At 41.5% G+C, this 20,281-nt stretch overlaps 1 protein-coding gene across 1 annotated transcript in view; it reads right to left on the bottom strand.

The window, feature by feature from the left end:
* Window positions 1-188: 188 nt before the first annotated feature.
* LOC128858469 (neurogenic locus Notch protein) overlaps window positions 189-20,281 on the bottom strand; it is a 214,956-nt gene continuing 194,863 nt past the window's right edge. The window contains exons 6-10 of the mRNA XM_054094773.1: window positions 9,266-9,428; window positions 3,203-9,140; window positions 2,839-3,139; window positions 2,264-2,758; window positions 189-752 (exon numbers count right to left, since the gene is read on the bottom strand). Of these exons, the coding sequence (XP_053950748.1) occupies window positions 409-752; window positions 2,264-2,758; window positions 2,839-3,139; window positions 3,203-9,140; window positions 9,266-9,428 (7,241 nt within the window). The 3' untranslated portion in view covers window positions 189-408. The remainder of the gene's footprint in view (window positions 753-2,263; window positions 2,759-2,838; window positions 3,140-3,202; window positions 9,141-9,265; window positions 9,429-20,281) is intronic.

Consider the following 20,281-nt stretch of genomic DNA (forward strand, 5'->3'; position numbering starts at 1 on the left):
GTAATAACAATAAATATGTGCACACCCATTCCTACATACATTTGTACATATGCACCTTGCACACATACCTATCGTTAAAAGCGCTTAGCAAGCACCACTTTTACGCTGCATTTCCTTTCAGTTCGTTCGTTCTCTGCTCGTTTAATATTTATTATTAATTTTCTCGCTTTTTAACTTTTTACACGCGCTCTTGTCACTGGAATCTTGAATTTTCCATTTACTGTTTTTTTTTTCTTTTTGTTTTTTGCTTTATTTTTGTACAAACTACATGCTACTAAAAATATTTTAAAGATAGCGTTATATGTATGTAGGATACTTTTAGTGTTTACACGACACACGTTCACGCTACGAAACGTTTGAGCAGAGCAGCGTTGCAACAACGTCTGCTGCTGCCACCTGTGCTTATTGTCAAATGTAAATCGCTTCCGAACCTTTGTTGGCCTGATGTCCCCCGGAAATGTACAGATTGTTACCCGCCGGCGATTGTACGCTTTCGGACCAGTCCGATGTGGAACGTGGCGACGAGCTTGACCAGTGGCCGGGCGATTCGGGTGATGGCGTTGGATAGCTATCAAGTGTTTGCACCAGATGCTGGGGCGTGTGGCCGCCGGAGTGCTGACTGGTCGGTGTCAGATACTGATAGAAGGCCTGATTGTGCTGGGAGGATGGCGACAGCATATTGGTTGCGGGCGAGGAACCTGACATTGTACTTTGTATCGATGGCGGATTCATTTGGCCGGAATGAAATGAATCTGTGTGGCATGAGAGATGGAGAAATATAAGTGTAATTAAAAGTATGTCACATTTATGTTAGTGATTTAAAGCGTACGCGTAGAGAATTAGGCAAATTAAAGTAAGACTTTCTATGTACATCTATTTGAAACGTTAATTAATCTCACAGAAATCAACAAACTTCTGGAAAGGGAAAAAAAACACTGAAAGAGAACTCGACCAAGCGACTTAATGAATGCTAGAAAATAATAAATGTGCAAAGGGGTTAAATTGCTGTTAAATTGTTGTAAAATTGTAATTATGTAGAGTAAAACTTGTTTTGAATATTATTTAATTGTATATAGTAAGGGAGAATGGGGAGTTTTGAGACGGGTTTTGTTTTTGGACCCGTATTACTCAAAATCTTAATATTCTGCATATGTCAAAGATGGAATCTTTAGTCAATGAATACTGGACGCTATTGGTACGGCCTATTTAACAAAACTACAATTTTCTTTAAAATTAAAATTGTATATAATCATATAAAATATAATACAAAATACAAAAATGTGGGGAGTTGTGAGACACCATGGTTTAAGTCAATAAAAATGACTTATTTTAGTTGTTAGTTCTTTATTAAGATGAAAAATAAAAAAGAAAAGACAATTGTTGTAAAAAAGTGTATAAAAAATGCAATGCCATCAATCTGATGATTCGCAGTGAGAACATGTATAATAACCAGTTCGTAAATTGGCGCACTTTAGGTGCACAGCTCGATCGCGTACATTGCAATGAATGGAATTGTTTCTGCTTAACTTAAAACAATAAAAACTCAAATTTAACCAAAAATTTCATGATATATATACAAACAATGCATGAATATTGCGAGGTACTTATGAAAGATGCGTTAAAACGTCGAAAAAAATGGTGTCTCACAACTCCCCAAATCGTTTTTTTTATAAATGGCCGCGTAGTCATAAACACATTGAACGTTCATGCCCAAGTGAATGTGTAAATTCAAAGCTAATAGAACAATTAATAATTTGTATATATTAACATTTGCAATTCGCTTCAACAACTGATCGAATGTATCGCAAAACAAATGATGAAAAAAACTTACAGAGAAGTTCCAAAACACAGTAACTCGAGAGACGCGTCGAATGCGTGTAAATATGACCAATGCTAGCTGAAAAGAGAGATCGCATCGAGAACACTTGTTGACACTTAAAATCGAATGTAAACAAATGAATAATGCCGAAAGGTAACAATGTCTCACAACTCCCCATTTTCCCCTATTATTTCGTTTATTTTAATTTTTATCGCTTTGGCACTGGTCATTAAACGATGTATGTAAATCCTGGCCAAATTGTTAAAAAACGTACTTAATGTCAATGGACAGATGTATAAAATAAAGGGGCCACAAAAAAAAAAAACATTAATCTCACGATTCAACTAATATCAGTTTGAATTAAGTCGAATTAATTTGATTTCTCCTAAGCCTGAACTCTGGTATACGCCATGTTACGTGTACTCGTATTTTGTGCCCACTTACCCGGTGATCCGCAAAAGCCATTCAAGTCCAAGCCGGCTGAACCGAAGTCGAGACTCACAAGCTGCTGTTGGTGTTGTTGCATAGTTTGCATTATTGCACTGCTTTTCGAGTTCTGTTGCTGTTGCTGCTGCTGCTGTTGTTGCTGTTGCTGTTGCTGCAGCTGTTGTTGTTGTTGCTGCTGCTGCTGCGTTTGCTGTGGCGCCATCATCATGCCATCACTACCTGTCGGCGACACAATGCCCACACTCACCGGTGAACTCTGTTGCGACAGGCTTTGACTGCTAGGCGATTGAAAACTCATGCTTTGCGGCGAATTCATCGACGAATTGCTCTGTGGGCCATTTGTAGAGTTGCTGTTATTGTTGTTGGCAGCACCACCTAGCAAAGAATTCACATTGTTGCCGAATTGCTTCTGGTGGGTCGCATGACGCAGGGCCTGCATGTGCGTGGGTGAGGTGGGTAAGCTAGGATGTGATTTGACGGGCGATGGTGAGCCTGTGGTGAAATATTAATGGTCAATATGATTTAGTAAGTTACATTTTGATACAATTTTTTGTACGCCGTTATTTACTCACCCAAGTAAGCATGTGGCGAGAGCGCCATGCTGCTCTGCACGGAATGCGGTGGCGATTGATTGGAATAGGGCGGACTCAGTCCATGCTCATGACCGCCCATATTACCAGACCCGTTGTGGCCCAGATTGCCACCGCCACCACCGCAAAGCGAATTCATGCCTTGCTGATTGTTGCCTTTCTGGCCGATCATTTCCTGATGAAAGGGCGAACCACGAGAGTAGACATAATTCTCCATTTTAATTAAATCCATATTATTTTGCTGCTGTTGCTGCTGCACTAAACTTTGCATTGTCTGTGCGTTCTGAGAATAGATTTTCAATCAGTAGTGAAATATTTCTCTACAATAAATGTTTTAAGCACTCACCTTTATGCAGTCTTCATAGCTGGGTGGTTGTTTCGCGCCGTTGCTGTTGCCCAGTAGATCGTTGTGGTGGTGTGTTGGCGCCGCCATCGCGTTCGAATAGAGTGACGACGTGTCGTACGGGCTCGGTTGACTTGTTAGCCCCGTCAGTGGCGGTGAGTCCACCGCACTGAGACCGGCATCCAACAGTTGCTGTTGATCCACTCCCTCCAGTCCCTGGCCGTGTGCTGTCAGCCCACCACCCAAGCCATTCAGCAGTTGTGCTGCCGTAAGGCCGTTTTGTCCGCCCTTTTTTGACACCGAGCCCCCTGTTCCCTTTTTTGAGCCCGGTTTGCGTCGAAGACTGCCGCCATCGAGCAGATTGTCCGGACTGCCCTCCAATAGCTTTGCCTTTTTCGCCGCCTTTGATTTGGCGGTTTGTGCTGGTTGCTTTGATGATGAAATGACAGTGGGCTGCGAAATAATTTGTGCTTGACTGCCTGGTGGCGGTGAGCCGATCATTGTCTGTGGCGTCATGGCCATCATTTGTGTCGAGCGCGGCACATGTTCGTCTAACAATCGAACGATGTCGTGGTGCAAGCGCTCTGAGGCAACATCGCGTGGTAAGCGATCCATGTGATCAGTAATTTCACGATTGGCGAAGTTGTCTAGCATCGCTTTGCAGGCTTCGTAAGAACCTTCGCGCGCTGCTAAAAAGAGTGGTGTTTCATCCTTGTCATCCTGTGCATCCCGATTGGCATGATGCATGAGCAGTATATTGACGGCCTCGGTATTGTTGACAGCGGCCGCCCAGTGAAGGGCGGTCTTACCAGAGTTGTCGGCAGCATTGATGTCCGCATCAGCAGTGATTAAGTCCTCAACCATGCCCTCGATAGCTAGACGTGCGGCGAGTATGAGTGGAGTGGTGCCATCATGCATGCGGGCGTTTAAATTAGTGGCACGATTGCGTAGCAGTATCTGAAAAACGCCCATTGCATCGGCGGCCACTGCAGCATGAAGTGGTGTACGGCCGGTGTTGTCTTGACAGTTAGCGTCGGCGCCGGCGTCTAGTAAACGTTTTGCAGCATCTGCACGCGCATAACGCGCAGCCAAGTGCAACGATGTTTCACCAGTCTTGTCCATTGTAGCGTTTAGCTCGGCACCTTGCGCCAACAAATCAGAAATCACTTGTGCAGTTTGATCGTCAGAGTTTTCGATGTCCTCGCCTGTATCCATACCGCCACCGCGCACTGCTGCTACCATAAGTGGTGTCATACCGCATGGCCCACGCACATCCACATCGTGTTTGCCATCCTGGTGTGCAGGCGGCGTCATAATTGACGAACGTACATCCGCTACTTCGAGATGTGCTTGAGACCATACACGTGGGTCGGCCTCCTCGTAGTCGGTTACCATTGTGTGGTCACTAGCATATCCCCCATGTTCATTGCGCATGCGCTTCTGTGGTGGCAATTCTGATTCATCATCCGACCATTGCGGCGCGTGTCCCATATGACCGGAATTCATGTTGACGTCATTACTCATGCACGCAATGGAGGGGTTTTTATTTAAGTTTCGCATTTCCTGGCCAGTGTCACGTCGGCGCCGCTGATGATTTACTGCGGTAGAAGTGGTGGTACGGAAATTCTCCGGGAACCAAGTAATGCCATGCGCGCGCTTGCGTTGCGTAGTTACCAGCACTCCAAGAAATGCGAATACCACAATACTTATGCCGATGAGCACATATTTGACGTTGCTGGGACGTTCTTCCACATCTTCGCCTGGATTCTGTACGCCACGCACGCTGTAGATGTTGAACTTTGGCGAGAGCGTGTATTTGGAAGCAGAAGCCGCCAAAAACTCGGCTGCTTCGGCGGCGCGATTGAAGCAATCTATACATTTACGATTATCGATTTCCAGATAAATTTGTATGCCAGTTTGGTCGTTGCGCTCACTTGATAGAATTCTGTGCTTACGACCGAATTCTGAGTTTTGCAGCTCAGTCATCTGCGAAGTGCCTTTCCAGGTGAAAATCATATCATTACCCATGGAGTCCTTCTTGATGCGCACCGTAGTGCGAAGTAAATGACCCATTTCACGTAAAAATTCCACCTGCTTGTCGCGGAACATTTTGATATCCATTAACATCACCACAGAGATAGCACCATCAGCTAAATTCGGTTGCTCGAGATTGTTTTCACAGTCCAAGCCATCCCAGTTGCACTCCGCATTGTTGCAGCCATAATCACAGTGACCGTCCGCGTAGTGTTTTTGGCAATAGGCTTCATACGTCGGATTACATGGTTGCAATTTCTTGGCACAATCGCGACCATCGAACAGACAAGCTGCATTGTTACACTCCTCATTGCACTGGCCATCCATGAAAACTCGCCAACACTCTATATTCGCGGTGCAATTCACCCAGGGATTGATCCCCAGTGAGCAGTCGTTGCCGTCGAAGTTACACGCGTATGTGTTGCACTCCTGATCGCACTTATGATTGCCCTTCTTCTGTTCGCAGCCCCGCTTGACGCACATTTCTCGTTGATATTCAAGATCTTTCGTATATTTGTTCAGCGGTCCACGGCTGTTGTCCGAAGCCCAACCGGGGTAGTTAGAATCGTAAATTTCACAACGTTTTCCAGGCCATTTGCTTGGGCAGAAACAAACAAAATCGCCGAGTAAATTCTCGCATGCAGCACCCTGCAGACATGGATTTGAAGCGCACTCATCCAGCATATCGATTTCACAGTGCACGCCTTCGGTGCCAGGCGGACAGTCGCAGCGGTAACCACGAATCATATCGACCACGCAGTTACCCGCCTGACATGGATTCGAGTCACAATCATTACCAGAAAATTCACAATTTTTGCCATAGAAACCAACCGGGCAGACGCAATGGTGACCAGACTGTTTTGTCGAACAAATACCGCCATTTTGGCAAGGAGAATTTGCGCAAAAGTCCACTTTGTTCTCGCAGTGGCGTCCCATGTAGCCGTTCTTGCAGTTGCAGTGATAGTTATTCACCAGCTGTACGCAGTCCAAAGTACCCGCATTAGAACAGGGATTTGAAAGGCATTCGTTTATGTCACCTTCGCAACGAGAACCCACGAAACCAGCCGGACACGCGCACTCGAAACCACCCACACGATCGATGCAGGTGCCGTTGTTATGGCAAGCGCCTGGCACGCAATCTTCCTGATTTATCTCGCAAATGATGCCCAAAGTGCCAGGCGGACAGGAGCAGCTGAAGGATTGCACCAAATCGTGGCATGTACCGCCATTCTGACACGGATTCGGCGAGCAGTCATCGATGTTTAATTCGCAGTTCTGCCCTTGGAAACCCTTCGGACACATACATTTATACTCGCCCACGCGATCCAGACATGTGCCGCCATTTTGGCATGGCTGCGACTCACACTCATTGATGTCCGTTTGGCAATAGCTGCCCGTATAACCCTGTTTACAGTGACATAAATGCAAATTGCCCATCTCCTTGCAGGTGCCATTGTTGCAAAGTTGTTTGAGACTGACTTGTTTACGTATCGCTGCGACTTCGCAAGAAACCATCTCCACATCGCACAGCTTGCCCGTCCAACCGGCAGCGCATTTACAATTATACTGGTTCTTTATCTGTGAACAAGTGGCGCCATTCTCACAAGGAGATTGAGAACACCAGTCCACATAGTCCGTGCACTGTTTGCCCGTATAGCCGTGTGGACAGTGACATGTATACTCTTCGCCGCTTTCATGGCACGTGGCGCCATTCTGGCAGGGCTGTGAGTCGCACTTGTTGATCTTGTACTGACAATTTGAGCCGGTAAAGGCAGGCAGACACGAACAATTGTAGCCGTTGATACCATCAATGCACGTGCCACCATTCATACAGGAACTTTCAGTGCAGTCTTCGTCGTTGGTCTGACAGTTGATGCCCGAGAAGCCAAGCCGACACGTACATGTATACGAGTTTACATATTGACGGCAGGTCGCACCATTCTGACAAGGCAGGCTGAGGCATTCATTGATATCCGTTTCACAATGTTTGCCATCGAATCCGTCAACGCAAAGGCATGTATAGTCGCCAATGCCATCCAAACATGTGCCACCATTCTGACAAGGGAACGAAGCACAATCATCGGTGTTGATGGCGCAATCACGTCCCTCATAACCTTTTGCACAGAGACATTTATAAGTGCCGGGCACATTGAGGCAGGTCGCACCATTTCGACAGGGGGATGACAACGCACATTCATCGATATCCTCGTCACAATAACGTCCTGTGTAACCAAGTTTGCAGGAGCAGGAGAAGTCCAAGAAGTTGGGGGAAGGCGTACACTTTGCATCATTCCGACAGCGATGCGTTGAACAGGGATCCATCTTCGATTCGCAATCTCTACCCGTAAATGGCACCTTGCAGACACATTTATAACCATTTACCAGGTCAATACAGGAACCGCCATTCACACATGGATTCATGATACAATCGTCAATATTCGTCTCGCAACGGTAGCCTGTATAGCCGGGCATGCACTGACATTGGAAAGAATTCAGCTGATCTATGCATATGCCACCGTGTTGGCAAGGGTTTGAGCTGCACTCGTCGATATCAATCTCGCAGCGTTTGCCACCATAGCCAGGTTGACAATGGCAGATAAACTCATTAATACCATCTTCACAGCGTCCGCCATTTATACAAGGATTCGAAGCACACTCGTCCACATCACTCAGGCATCGCGCATCATAAAAACCCCGCGGACATTCACATTTGTAACCATTTACCATGTCCATGCAGACACCGTTATTGGCACAAGGATTCGAGGCGCATTCATTGATATTAATCTCACAATGTAGTCCCGTGAAGCCGGGCACGCATTCGCAAGTGTACTTGTTGATGCCGTCAATACAAGTGGCGCCATTGTTACAGGGATTGCTATGACACTCATTTACATTAATTTCACAGTTTTTACCCGACGTACCAGGCAGACACTTGCAGAGATAGGATCCGACGCGATCGATACAGTGGCCACCGAATTGACATGGATTGGATTCACATTCATTGATTTGCGTCTGACAAAGGTAACCAGTGAAACCAGGATCGCATACGCATTTGAAAGAGTTATCACCATCAATGCATTTGCCACGACGGCATGGGTTCGAATCACAGTCGTTGATGTTGATCTCACAAGAGGTACCCGTATAACCAGGTGGACATTCACAAGTATAACCGGCGATAGAATCGTGACATATGCCATTGTTCCGACACGGCTGTGACTGGCAATCATCTATATTTATTTGACAACGTGTCCCAGCAAACCCAAGCGCACACGAACATTTAAATCCATTAATCATATCGTGGCAGGTGCCACCATTCAAGCATGGGTTTGATTCGCATTCGTCAATATCAATTTCACACTGTGTGCCAGTAAAGCCGGGCATGCAAACGCAACGGAAAGTACCAGGATCATCCAAGCAACTACCTTCATTCTGACAAGGGTGCGACTCGCACTCGTTAATATTTGTCTCACAGCGTGGACCAGTGAAACCTTGAGAGCAATTGCACTTGAATGAACCAGGAGTATTCACACATATGCCATTGTGTTCGCAAGGAAAACCCTGATCACACTCATCGATATCTTCCGAACAATCCACACCTTTATAGCCAGTGGCACAGGAACAGGTATAGGAACCATTTATGGGACTCGTGTCACAAATTGCATCCGAATGACAAGGATTCGATGTACAAGCGTCTTCCAAATGGCACAGCAGACCTGTTTTGCCGGGCGTGCAGCGACAATAGAACGACCCCACCCCATCTATGCAAGTGGCGCCATTGAAGCATGCTGCAGCTGCACAATCATTGACATTATCGCTGCAGTCTCTACCCTCCCAGCCGTTAACGCAGATGCACGAATAGTTGCCATTAGTATTAGTGCAAGTGGCGCCATTTTGACAAACCGATGGCCTGTGAGAGAAAATAAAAGAAATGGAAAAATTTAGTATATGAAAAAAAGGCAAACATTTCTTAAACAAAATTTTTTTGTTTATTTTTGACATATTCGAATTTTTACATATTCGAATCTTACTCACCTCATCGCGCACTCGTCCACATCTTCCTCACAGAGTTCTCCGGCAAAATTTGGTTTGCATAGACAACGGTATGTGTTGATACCATCTACGCAAGTGCCACCGTTCTGACACAAATTTCCGGGGCAATCATCAATGTTTTCTTCGCAATGTTTGCCTTGAAAGCCTAGAAAGAAATTAGACAGATAAATGGTTATTCCGGAGTGCCAAACTGTTTTCGGTTACAAAGGTTATTTGAAACTGAGTGATTGATAGCGATGAAAACAAAAAGCTATAATATGAGGGGATTGCAGAGGGTTTTATGGATACATAAAAACCATATAAGTCAAAGATCAGGAAGATAAAGTTTTTAAAATTTAACGCAGAAGGTTTATATGGTTATTCTCCTATGGCTGAAAATTATCATAATAAAGTGGTCCTTTTAGTTGGAAGGTTTTAGACTCGTTCCAAGACTAATGGGTTAACGCGAGCATAGGGGTTATCTGAGCTATCATTGGTCTGCTCTTGGACAGATAGTATCGTAGGCAAATGGGACCTTTTATGGCTAACAGATTTGCAATTGGAGCTTAAAAGGGGCTGCCCGATGGCTTTCCGTATCCATTAAGAATGATAGATTACAACATTGAGTTTAACAGAGAGGATTTTTGAGATTAATTCTTGAGTGACGTCACGCTGGTGCATTTGGCAGATTCACTGAGTGCTGCATAGCGGCCCGAGATAAGTACTTCGATTCCCTTTACTGGTAACTTGAGGATGACGAGGGGGAAATGTCTCAGCATCAACACCTCAGTTGCTTTGCATTCGAGAGATTCGGACATCTTGGTTCTCACTTTTTTACTACATCAGAGGAGCTTTTGGGCTTCGGTATCAGCCGATTTACGCACTTTCTCATTAAATTCCAGCGTTTTTAATTTGTTGTTGTTGTTGTAGCAGCATAAATATTCCCCATACTTACATACGGGGAATGGTGCTGAAGTGACAGTCCTTGGCCGGATATAAAGCCGGGTAGTTTCGGTAACGCAGAACCGACTGTTGTAATGGTTATCATTCAAATCACATTTAAGATGTTCTATTCTACATAGGGGCGTCGATATATGAAGAATGGCAAGGCGAAACTATTAAAGCTGGTATCACTAAATCCGCTGATTTTTTTTTTTTCTTTCGCCGCGTCCATGTGGCTGTCAGCCCAGGACGAAACCAGGCGAATTCGTTCTTTGTTTTCTACTTTGCCAATACATTGTTTTGACAATCAAACGTACAAAACATTGTTGTTGGTCTAGTGACACCACATTTAATGTATGCGCCTTGATGAATGGCAACTTTGGCAAATGAAAATTGTTTTTGTTAGTTTGGTTCGAAATTAACATTCTTGAAGACATGAATCGTATCACGTGCTTATGAATTTAGTTCGCCGCTTATGATTCTTAATCGCTTTATGAAATGTTAGATAGGTAACGCATGGCAGTGGGAAGTATTTTCAGGCCAGATTTGGCACATATCGGGCAGCTTTAAGCAATTTAATGACATTTCCTACCAAAAAAACTAGCTATCATCTCTCCCCCTCGCCAAGTTATATTTGCAGTATATTTTCGCTTAAAAGGTGGCTAATGAATTTGATTTTGTGGCATAGGAAAAGAGTTACCACGGCTATTTCGTAAAAATTATATAAATAGTCAAGCCCTTTCAATTTGGTTTTTAAACCAATTTCACCCTCAATCATAAAAATCACTTTCTGTCAATTATAAATCACAGTGCAATCCTAAGGCATTCAACTCAAGAATGCTGCGAATTATAATTATCAAATCCACCCCAGTAGTTCTCACGCCTTCACAACGCCAACGGCAGCTCACTACATTTTTTCGCAAAATTTATTGACCCCAATCGATTTGGACTAAACGCACACAAGACATTACCGTCTCAGTGCATTTGGAACAACACAAAGCAAAAAATAAAAATGTAAAACCGAGTATGTTATAAAAAAGTACAAAGCAGCATTTATAAAGGCAAAATTTGTATAACACAAAAAAAGTTAAGCCATTTCAGTTAGTCAAAGTCAATCATTATTGAAGTTTTGCATACAAAGCGTCATTAAGCATTATTAGCCAGCGGGCAGTGAAGGGGAAAAAATATTTAAAAAATCAAGAAAATATCTTGGACAAAGCAACGGTAATAATAAAGGAATTGGGAATTGGTGCACTCAGAAATAACTGCTGACAAAAACACGAGAAATAAATAATGCACGCAAAAATCCTGTTTTTACTGCCCAAAAGCATTTACTGCACTGGACTGCACGATGCCCCGCGCCTGTCTGCATAGCTTGTTAGCCAAATTTGAGGCATTACTCATGCTTATGCAAATTAATGCCAAAGTCCACTCAGTTGTTGGTTTTTGCATTGCTGCAATAGAGGCTCCAAAATTGCAAAAGTTCGTAAAGCCCAATAGACACCCCACTGCCGCTCCCCATGCTGCTGCCACCTCGCCACCTCGCCAATGCGCTAAACGAATGTTACAACGTGATTTCATTGGATATGGGCCAAAAATGCATACCAAGATGTGACTTGGGAGACAATTGTGGTTAAAATGCAGCGACTCCTTAAGAATGAGTGTCAAGAGCTTAAAAATGCCGGTGCTCTCGAATTGTTTTTGGCCCAAAAGAGTGCCTATGTAGATTGGCATATTATTGAGGCGATATGGTCAGGCAAGTTTCTAAAGTTTCTAAGCTTTATATTGAATCATCGGTAATCTGGCAAGCTAACATATTTATGAATATAGGTACATCTATACACAGGTATTTATGTATGTAAGTGTGTACAAAGATATGTTGCTAGCTATGAACAGAAACGATGGACATGGTGCACGGTGAAAAGCGAAACGAAAACAAGAGACATGTAAGTAAATTAAATCTTCTACTGGCGCATTGCCTCTATCGCCCCTCACATCCTGGTCTGGCAAGATTTAAGATTTCTCATACTGTTGTTGCAGCTTACGCATAAATCTCTGAAAGTGCAGCTGTGTTACACATGTCTGCCGCAAAGATCAGTGGCGGGTAAGACACAAATACACGCAAGAATAGACATACTGATATTTGCTTGGAAGTATACAAAAGCAAGCGAATGAAAACAAATAAAGCAAGCAGCAGATAATAATAAAATTAGTAAAAGACTCGGAGAAGTACATTCAAAAGACGTGACCAAAAACAATAATGACGAAGACAGACCTCAACTAAGGTTAAAGCAAATAAAACAAAAAAAAAAAAAAAAAAAAGTGCTCATGTATAAGAAATTGGCCAGTTGCTTGGACAGCAGTAGAGCACCAAAACTATTTATGAAAGAAGTGCACAGCTCTCGGCAGCACTATTTTAGAGCCAGAGCAAAAGCCAGCGCCAATTGTATAAAGTACCGTGAAGACAGGTATGCAATTGCTGTAAAGACCGGCTTTTGTATTGCTGAGTGTATCGCAGACAAGTGTGAGAGCCACAAATGTTTGCTCAATATCTCTGGTTCGAGACTCGTAGCTCTACGAACGACAACAAGCGCTCTCGAAACACGAAACTCTCCACACGCGAGTGTCCAGCGTTATTTCCAGCAGAAAAAATCAACAAAACTCAACGATAAATAAATAAAAAGGAAAATGTAACGAAGGAGATCACGAAAACGTTGTAAAAAAAAATGCTTGGTTCAAGAAAATGTAAAAAGGAAATCGTGGAGAAGGCAATAAACTAAAAGGGAAAGACACAATCAGTAATAAACCTCTAGGCCTCTATGAAGAGAAACATATTTGCCTGTTCACATGAAAACGAAAACGAGCTGAAAACGCACAGCAAAAACATAAACAATCCGAAAGAAGGCAAAGTATGATATATAAAAAGAAAAAAAGAAAACAATCAAGCATGGAAAAAACAAGTATAAAAAACAGAGTCGGTGGCAGCAACAGCAGCATGTGACGAGACACAACACGATTGTGATACCACCGAAGCTGGACCCGAACGGTAAACGAACGACTTTGGATGTTCTTTCCCACGGTCTCATATCTTGCATGCTTTGTATGCTTGCTTGCTCGATCGGACGGTTCGTTGCTTAGTCTGGCTTGTCTCTGCTTCGCTCGCTTTACCTCACTTCACTATACTTTTTAGCGTAGTATGTACTTAGATATGTATGTATGTGGATATTTGTGGTACGAACAGTATGTACGTATGTATGTAGTATGTACGTACAGTGTATTTGCGAACAAGTATAGTTTAGTACTGAAAGTATAAAGGGTGTCTTATTAGCACCACCTAAGCAGTTTGAATTTAGCATTAATGTTTGACGGCTCTCATAGACGCACAGCTCAATGGGAACTAGTAAAAATTTCTTAAGTAGAAAGACATGTATGTATGTATTATATTTGATGAAAAGCAATCAGCACTGGAACACCACCGGAAGTTTCGTCGAAAGGTTGGTCAAAAGCAGCAACAAATGGTGGGTGGCTCTATGCCAAAATTAAAGGAAGTTTACATTGAAGGAGCAATGTATTGCTTTTTTTGGGGGGGTTGCCTTGCGTGTTTCTTTACATTCTCATTGAAGTTTTGACAATCAAACCATCACATTGCAAAAACAAAGTACCTATAGATGTTGTTGTTGGTTTACCGAAATTACCCTCTATGAATTTCTCTTCGTCCAACTCTTGATCCTATCGGATCTTATAAATAAAATATAAATATAATCGACCGGAAGAAAACCATACTGTCTCTCACTATTACCATATTCGAATTATTTATTTTCTTTAAAAAAAAAAACAAATCACTTTTTTTCTGGTCTGCCAAAATATACTGCTCCATTAACGTCACCTAATCGTTTTTTGCCCCAACCTGCATACTACACTAACATCTCCGACGCTCGGGAATCGCCATCGTGTGGCGGCATTCTTGCTTTATTCGTCGTTATATTTGCTCGTTCGCTTGGCAGCCGACAATTAATGCGTACATACATATGTATACTATATATGTATGTATACAAACACGATCAATAGTTACGTTGCTCGTGCAATGATTTCAGCTTCGCTGAGTCCTCGGCATCAGACGGTGCACAGCCAAACGAATACGCCTTCTCGTCTCAACTAGATATCGCCAACATTTTTACCGAATCACTACCAACATAGGCGCTCACCATCGACCAGCTGCTGTTTTTGTTGCCTCGCTCACCAATATCTGCTGCTGCCTCTGCCAAAACACAAGTTTTAACGGAGAAGGGTCGTCCGCGTTGTCTATAAGACATTATTCAAATGGGTGTGTGTTTGCACTTGAATAAATTTATTGCATGTATGAGTGCAGCATATTTACAACACAAATGTTGTTAACGCTATAGTTCTGTTCATTGTTGCTTTTGTTGTTATCAAAGCATAACACTTGGAGCGCATAAAAGTTATAAACACACACAAGTCGTTTAGTGAAGCAAGAAATAGTACGAGTAATAACGACAACAACTACCACGGCAACAGCAGCAGCAACAGCTATGCATAATAAAAGGTGTATGACACTGAAATGTTGCTGGTTTATTTGATGGCTTGTCCAGTCAGTGTATACAAATTCGAATTAAACTGGACCGGGCCAAAAAGGGTGTGAACCCAGTTCTGCGCTCACACAATTGACTCAAGTTTGTACATAAAGAAATGTGAATATTGAAAAACGAGTATACACATATAGGCACTTATTTTTACTAAGCGAATACGCTTTCAAAAAGGTGAGGCGCCGTACCGAATGCTTGAATCCATGTGATTCATTATGTTTCATAGCTACATACATGCGAATACTTCTCGATTCAAGATGTTGCAGCATCAGCGACTCGGGTTTTACCGTCCAATGGCTGTTGCTTTAGCGTTTCACTGTTAAGTGATGAAAGATCTGCATAAGAACAACCAACTTCCATTTAAATATTCCCTAAACATAACTTCTTCCAAGAAAAAATAAACACCGACTCATCGAAAAAATAAAGCCGTGTTGTAAATAGGCAAACTGGCTAGCAAAATTAGGCTGTACATCAAAATGCTATGGATCAAAACGCTTTTGCAGGCTGACAAAAGCCCTCATGAAGCAATTTATCAACGACTGGGAAGACATGGAATTCATAAGACACAGGATGGAAAGTGCAGGGCAGAGGCAGAAAAATAATTTATGCTTTCTTTAAGAAGAGTATTAAGTAGGCTGCTAAACCTGGATAGAGAAGACTTGCAAAGGGACCGTGTAGTCTTCGTTATCATTTCAGGAAACTAAGACTAGCAGCAACATATGTCGCTGGGCGATGAAACACCAGAGCACATCTTCTGTGAATGTGCAGTCCTCGCAAGACGAAGACTCACTCACCGAGGTAGGGGACTCTAAGTCCATTGGTAATATGGCTCAAAAAGCTCAAATTTATTAGAATTATGCAACTATCAACAACACAATTATATAGGTACGCCGTCAAACACAACTACTGCCCAATAAAACTAGCTAACTGAACACGAATTACTTTTTTGAATGGAATGACAAAGTAAATGTGTTCAGATGGTATATGTCTTTCTTGGTTTACATAGATAAACATTTGTTGGTCCTTGCTGACCTTGTTAGACTTGATAGACCTTGGATTTTAATGCTTTTCCCACCTGCCTCGGCGATTAAAATAAAAACCACTCTTGCCAAAGGTTTGGTTTGGTGGTTTGCCATTGCCTGCTGAGGGGCGACTGCTATTAGAAAAATGTTTCTCTTCATTTTGGTGTTTCACCGAGATTCGAACCTACGTTCTCTCTGAATTCCGAATAGTAGCCACCCACCAACCCATCGGATACGGCGGGAAGAAGTACGCAATAAAAAAGAGTTTGTTCTGCTCAAACTAACGGAGCACTAAATGTATTCTAAAAAGCCCTTTGTGGATTAAAGAAAACTATAACCGTATTTTTGAATTCGACCAACATTGCGAAAATAGAAAAAATAAGATTCAGTTTTGGGACTTCGTCAAAGAAAAACTTTATTGCTTTGGGTGTCAAGGCTGACATAAAATGTATGGTTACTATTTTAAAATTTGAACTATCAACCATAGCGTGGAGTCTTTGGTGTGTATGCGTTCTTTCTTCGTTTACCAACACTAATTTTCCTACTCCGGCAACCGATTAAGTCCACTACAGATAAATAATTAACAAACGTAGTTAATTTAAAAGGCACAAAGATGCTCTTTCAAATTCTGACGAAGACGGTTTTGTGGTTTGGCTAACTGCATTTTACACAGACGAAACCAAGTCTTTCGTTCAATATGTCTCAGTTTCAATAATTTTTTCAGCATTACAGTTATAAGCACAATTAATTAAAGATAAAATTCAAGAAAAATATATCGCTCCTGATTATCTAATTTCGTATCTACTTTAACTGCTTTAATCGTTTTAAAAGTGCATGAACAATAACTTGCAGCATGTCAGCGTCCATTTAAGTAGACCCTAATTGCATTTTATTTGTAATCTACATTAATCTTCTCAAATCTGCATTCTTATCAGCTTAATACATAAAGTAACTTGAAGAAAAACCAATCCGTATCTGCGATAAATTAAGTTAAATACGAGAGAAATCCATTTCAATTTTGATTACGAATTTACGAGCACCATTAAGTGCAACACGAGGTATTAAAGAGGAATGATAACTGTGGCTTTGTGTGGTGCTCATCTCAGAGGTACGAAGAATCTGAGAAAATAACAGAAGCGCTAGAGAATATACAAGCACAGTTTTTAGAAGAGCGCAAAACGTGAGGAATCTCTTTCCAAGTAAAAAAAGAAACAGGTAGTCAAAAATATTAAGCCTCCAAAGCTTGTTGGTCGCGCAAGAAAATTAAGCTAAAGTTTTTGATTCTCTTGCCAAGTTCTCATTATTTCCTTCATTCTTATTAAGCCACACAATTATGTATGTACATAGGTATGTTATGCATGCTTAATTTATTATTTTTATAGCTGGCGGGCAATTCAGCTGACTAAGCGACTAGGCAACTCACTCGCCAGACTGGCTCGCTGGCTGGCGGCGGGCTGTGTTCGTCTAATCTTGTGTATCACGTAAGTATATTGTATTTACACACATACATATATGTGTGTTGCATGGAACTATTTAAAACAAGCGCCTGTCTACGGCGGACCTCGCGGCCTATACTGCCGCATTTCGCCTTGATTGGGTTTGGCTGGGTCAACGCCGTCGAAGTTGTGGACGTTGTCTTGGCTTTAGCTGCTGACTATTTTGGCTAGTTCGTTAGGCATTCATATTTTTACTCATTCGCTAATTTTTTATATTTTGCATTTCAAAATTTATTATTTTATTTTGATCCATTTTTAACTACTTTTTGGTTTGTATTTTCGCCAAGTTCTTTGGTCGCGTTGTCTCTGTTGAATGCCACGTCAAACCGGCTTTGTAGTGTTGACACTATCAGCAGCAGCAGCAACAGTTGGCTCTGAAGTCACAGCGATGGATTGTTCGCCCTCTGCCTTCTTGGCACCCTGCAGGCGCGCTGATATTTTATGCTACAGTCAGCAGTCTTGCTTCCCCTTAGATGCTATGCTTGCACTTATTTCTATTGCACTCATAAGCATTTTCCATTTTTGTGTTTTTCATTCCTTCATTTGCGCTCCTGTGTGCGCTTAATTTTAGCTTGGATTTATTTTACCAAATTCTTTTTTCTAGTATTTTTCGTATTGTTGTTGGTATAATTTTTAATGATTTGATTTGTTTGTTCTTGGATTGTGAGTTCTTACATCTTTAGTCAGCAGTATAATTTTGCAAATAATATTACTGCCGCATGTTGATGAAAAATTTCCTATTTATTTCCTGGAGTAAAATAACATTTTAGATTTTAGATAATCTAATTTGATTGAACACTGATGCCCATATGCACACAATCACAATTTATCGGCGTGTAAATGAGTCACCATCGTTCACATTTCAAGCAGTGGCGAACAACCTTTTGTGTGGGGGAAACGAATCAATTTACGACTGTATATCGCAGTATGCTAAGTTTTGCAAAAGAGCGCGTCGAAAAGATCATTCTTCAGATAGTGTCGATGGAATTTAAATTTTCCAATTATCAATAATCAACTGACGTTGATGAATTTTTCTCTATCACCAACTCAAATACCTTTTATCTTTGCATGAAAGAGAAACAGCAGCCGTTGCTTTTATTTTTCGCAAATTTTCATAAATGTAGATATGTATATGAACATGTAAATATGTGTAAGTACATAGATTGTATGTAATCGTAGTAATCCACACAGTAGTCACTGCTCATAATGAAGGTAGTGGTGACATATGTTCAACAATGTCTGTGAAGTGTAAGACATTGCATTTGCAGCATTCCAAAAGGCAAAGGGAAAACGTTTTAATTTTTCATTAAATCATCAGAGCTTTTACATGATTTGCCTCTGAGTAAATATTTTGAAGCTGCGCTTAGTAGATATGTGTTTACACACAGCACGGTCCCAAAAATACAGTTAAACATGCAAGATGTTAAAATGTGGATACTTTTCAACACAAAACATTTGAAAACATTTTCCCACAGTCTTGACATAATCCCTACAGAAAATGGGCGGGCTCATATGGAGAATAAAAATTTATTCAAATGTGATCTTCAGGCTGTTTTGCTAGAGGAATGTTCTCGGAAATAATGGTTATCATATCAAATAGTTTATATCAATTATAATTTATACCACCACCAGTCAAAAGTGAAATACTTCGTTAAGTTTACAATAGCAATTATTTGTAAGTTTTGCTGAATTATTTATGTAGTATTAACTTTTAGAACTACCAGCTGGCATTAAATTTGAACAAAATGGAGTGTGAAGTAAATGAAATGAGTAGTACAGCAGTGAAAACAAGTGTCAGGCCGATAGAAGTATGCACTTTAACAAATACATTAACAAACGTAAACCCAGCAGGCAATACAAGAAGCGGCAAAAACAAAAAAAATAGTACAAAGCTTCAGTGATGGCTACGCAATAAATATATACGTCGAGATGTATGAGTATGATTTTGCAAAAGTAAGTATAGTACTGCCTGGATAATCTGGGCGCGCATAATAATTTACGGAGCTTCTGGTTAATTAGAACAAAATATGAATGTAGAGTTTTGTTTGGTGGCTTTTGTTTAGAATTCACATACTTAATAAGGATTATAAAAATAGCATGTAGAAATACCTCATATCCTGCCACCTGTTTAAGATGTTCAAACGAACCGCGTTTTAGATGTCAAAATAATTTTGTTAAAGGTTGATCAACACATGGCTTGTCGCATGCTGTGAATCTCTGTTTCTAAAACATATATCTGAAGTGCGTAAGCATTGAAAATTTAAACAGTTATCGTAGATAACTCTATGAATAAGACATCGATAAAATAAGAAATTAACGGAAGCGCGTTTTCGTTGTTCGTTTTCCTGCACTGGTGTGGTTCACTCCGAACTTATTCCGATAGGGAAAATAGTACAGGAAAATATTAAGTAGTGAAACATTTCAGAGAGAACAATCATAGCGCATGAATCCGATAAATCGTATTTCTCTGAAGAAGTTTCCACTTTGCGGATAGTGTTTTAAAACTATAGAGTTTATAAAGGGGAATTCGTAGTAGGTGCTGAAGGCGCTTTCAAAAAAAAAAAAATATATATATATATACGAGGTGTGTTCAAAAAGTATCGCCAATTTTGAATTTTCGCAGGTTACTTATATTAGAATTTCGATTTTTTTGTGGCGATATGTTGGTACTTATGTCTCTCACTCATGCCATTCCATTTCCAAGCCATTTTGAATGTTCAGTTGATTGTTGACAGCTGTTTTGCTTGCACGTGTTTCGGCTCGTCTTCGATTTTTACCTATTCAAAAAGATGGAGCAAAGAATCTGTATCAAATGTTGTGTGAAAAACGAAATTAAGTGCGCGGATGCATTCCGAATGTTGACTGTGTCATACGGAGAAGCTACTTTGGACCAAAGCAAATGTTCTCAGAAGGCCGAGAAGATGTGAGCGACGAAAAGCGTGCCGGACGCCCGAG

Source organism: Anastrepha ludens, chromosome 3 (genome assembly GCF_028408465.1).
Source record: "Anastrepha ludens isolate Willacy chromosome 3, idAnaLude1.1, whole genome shotgun sequence".
NCBI classification, from domain to species: domain Eukaryota; kingdom Metazoa; phylum Arthropoda; class Insecta; order Diptera; family Tephritidae; genus Anastrepha; species Anastrepha ludens.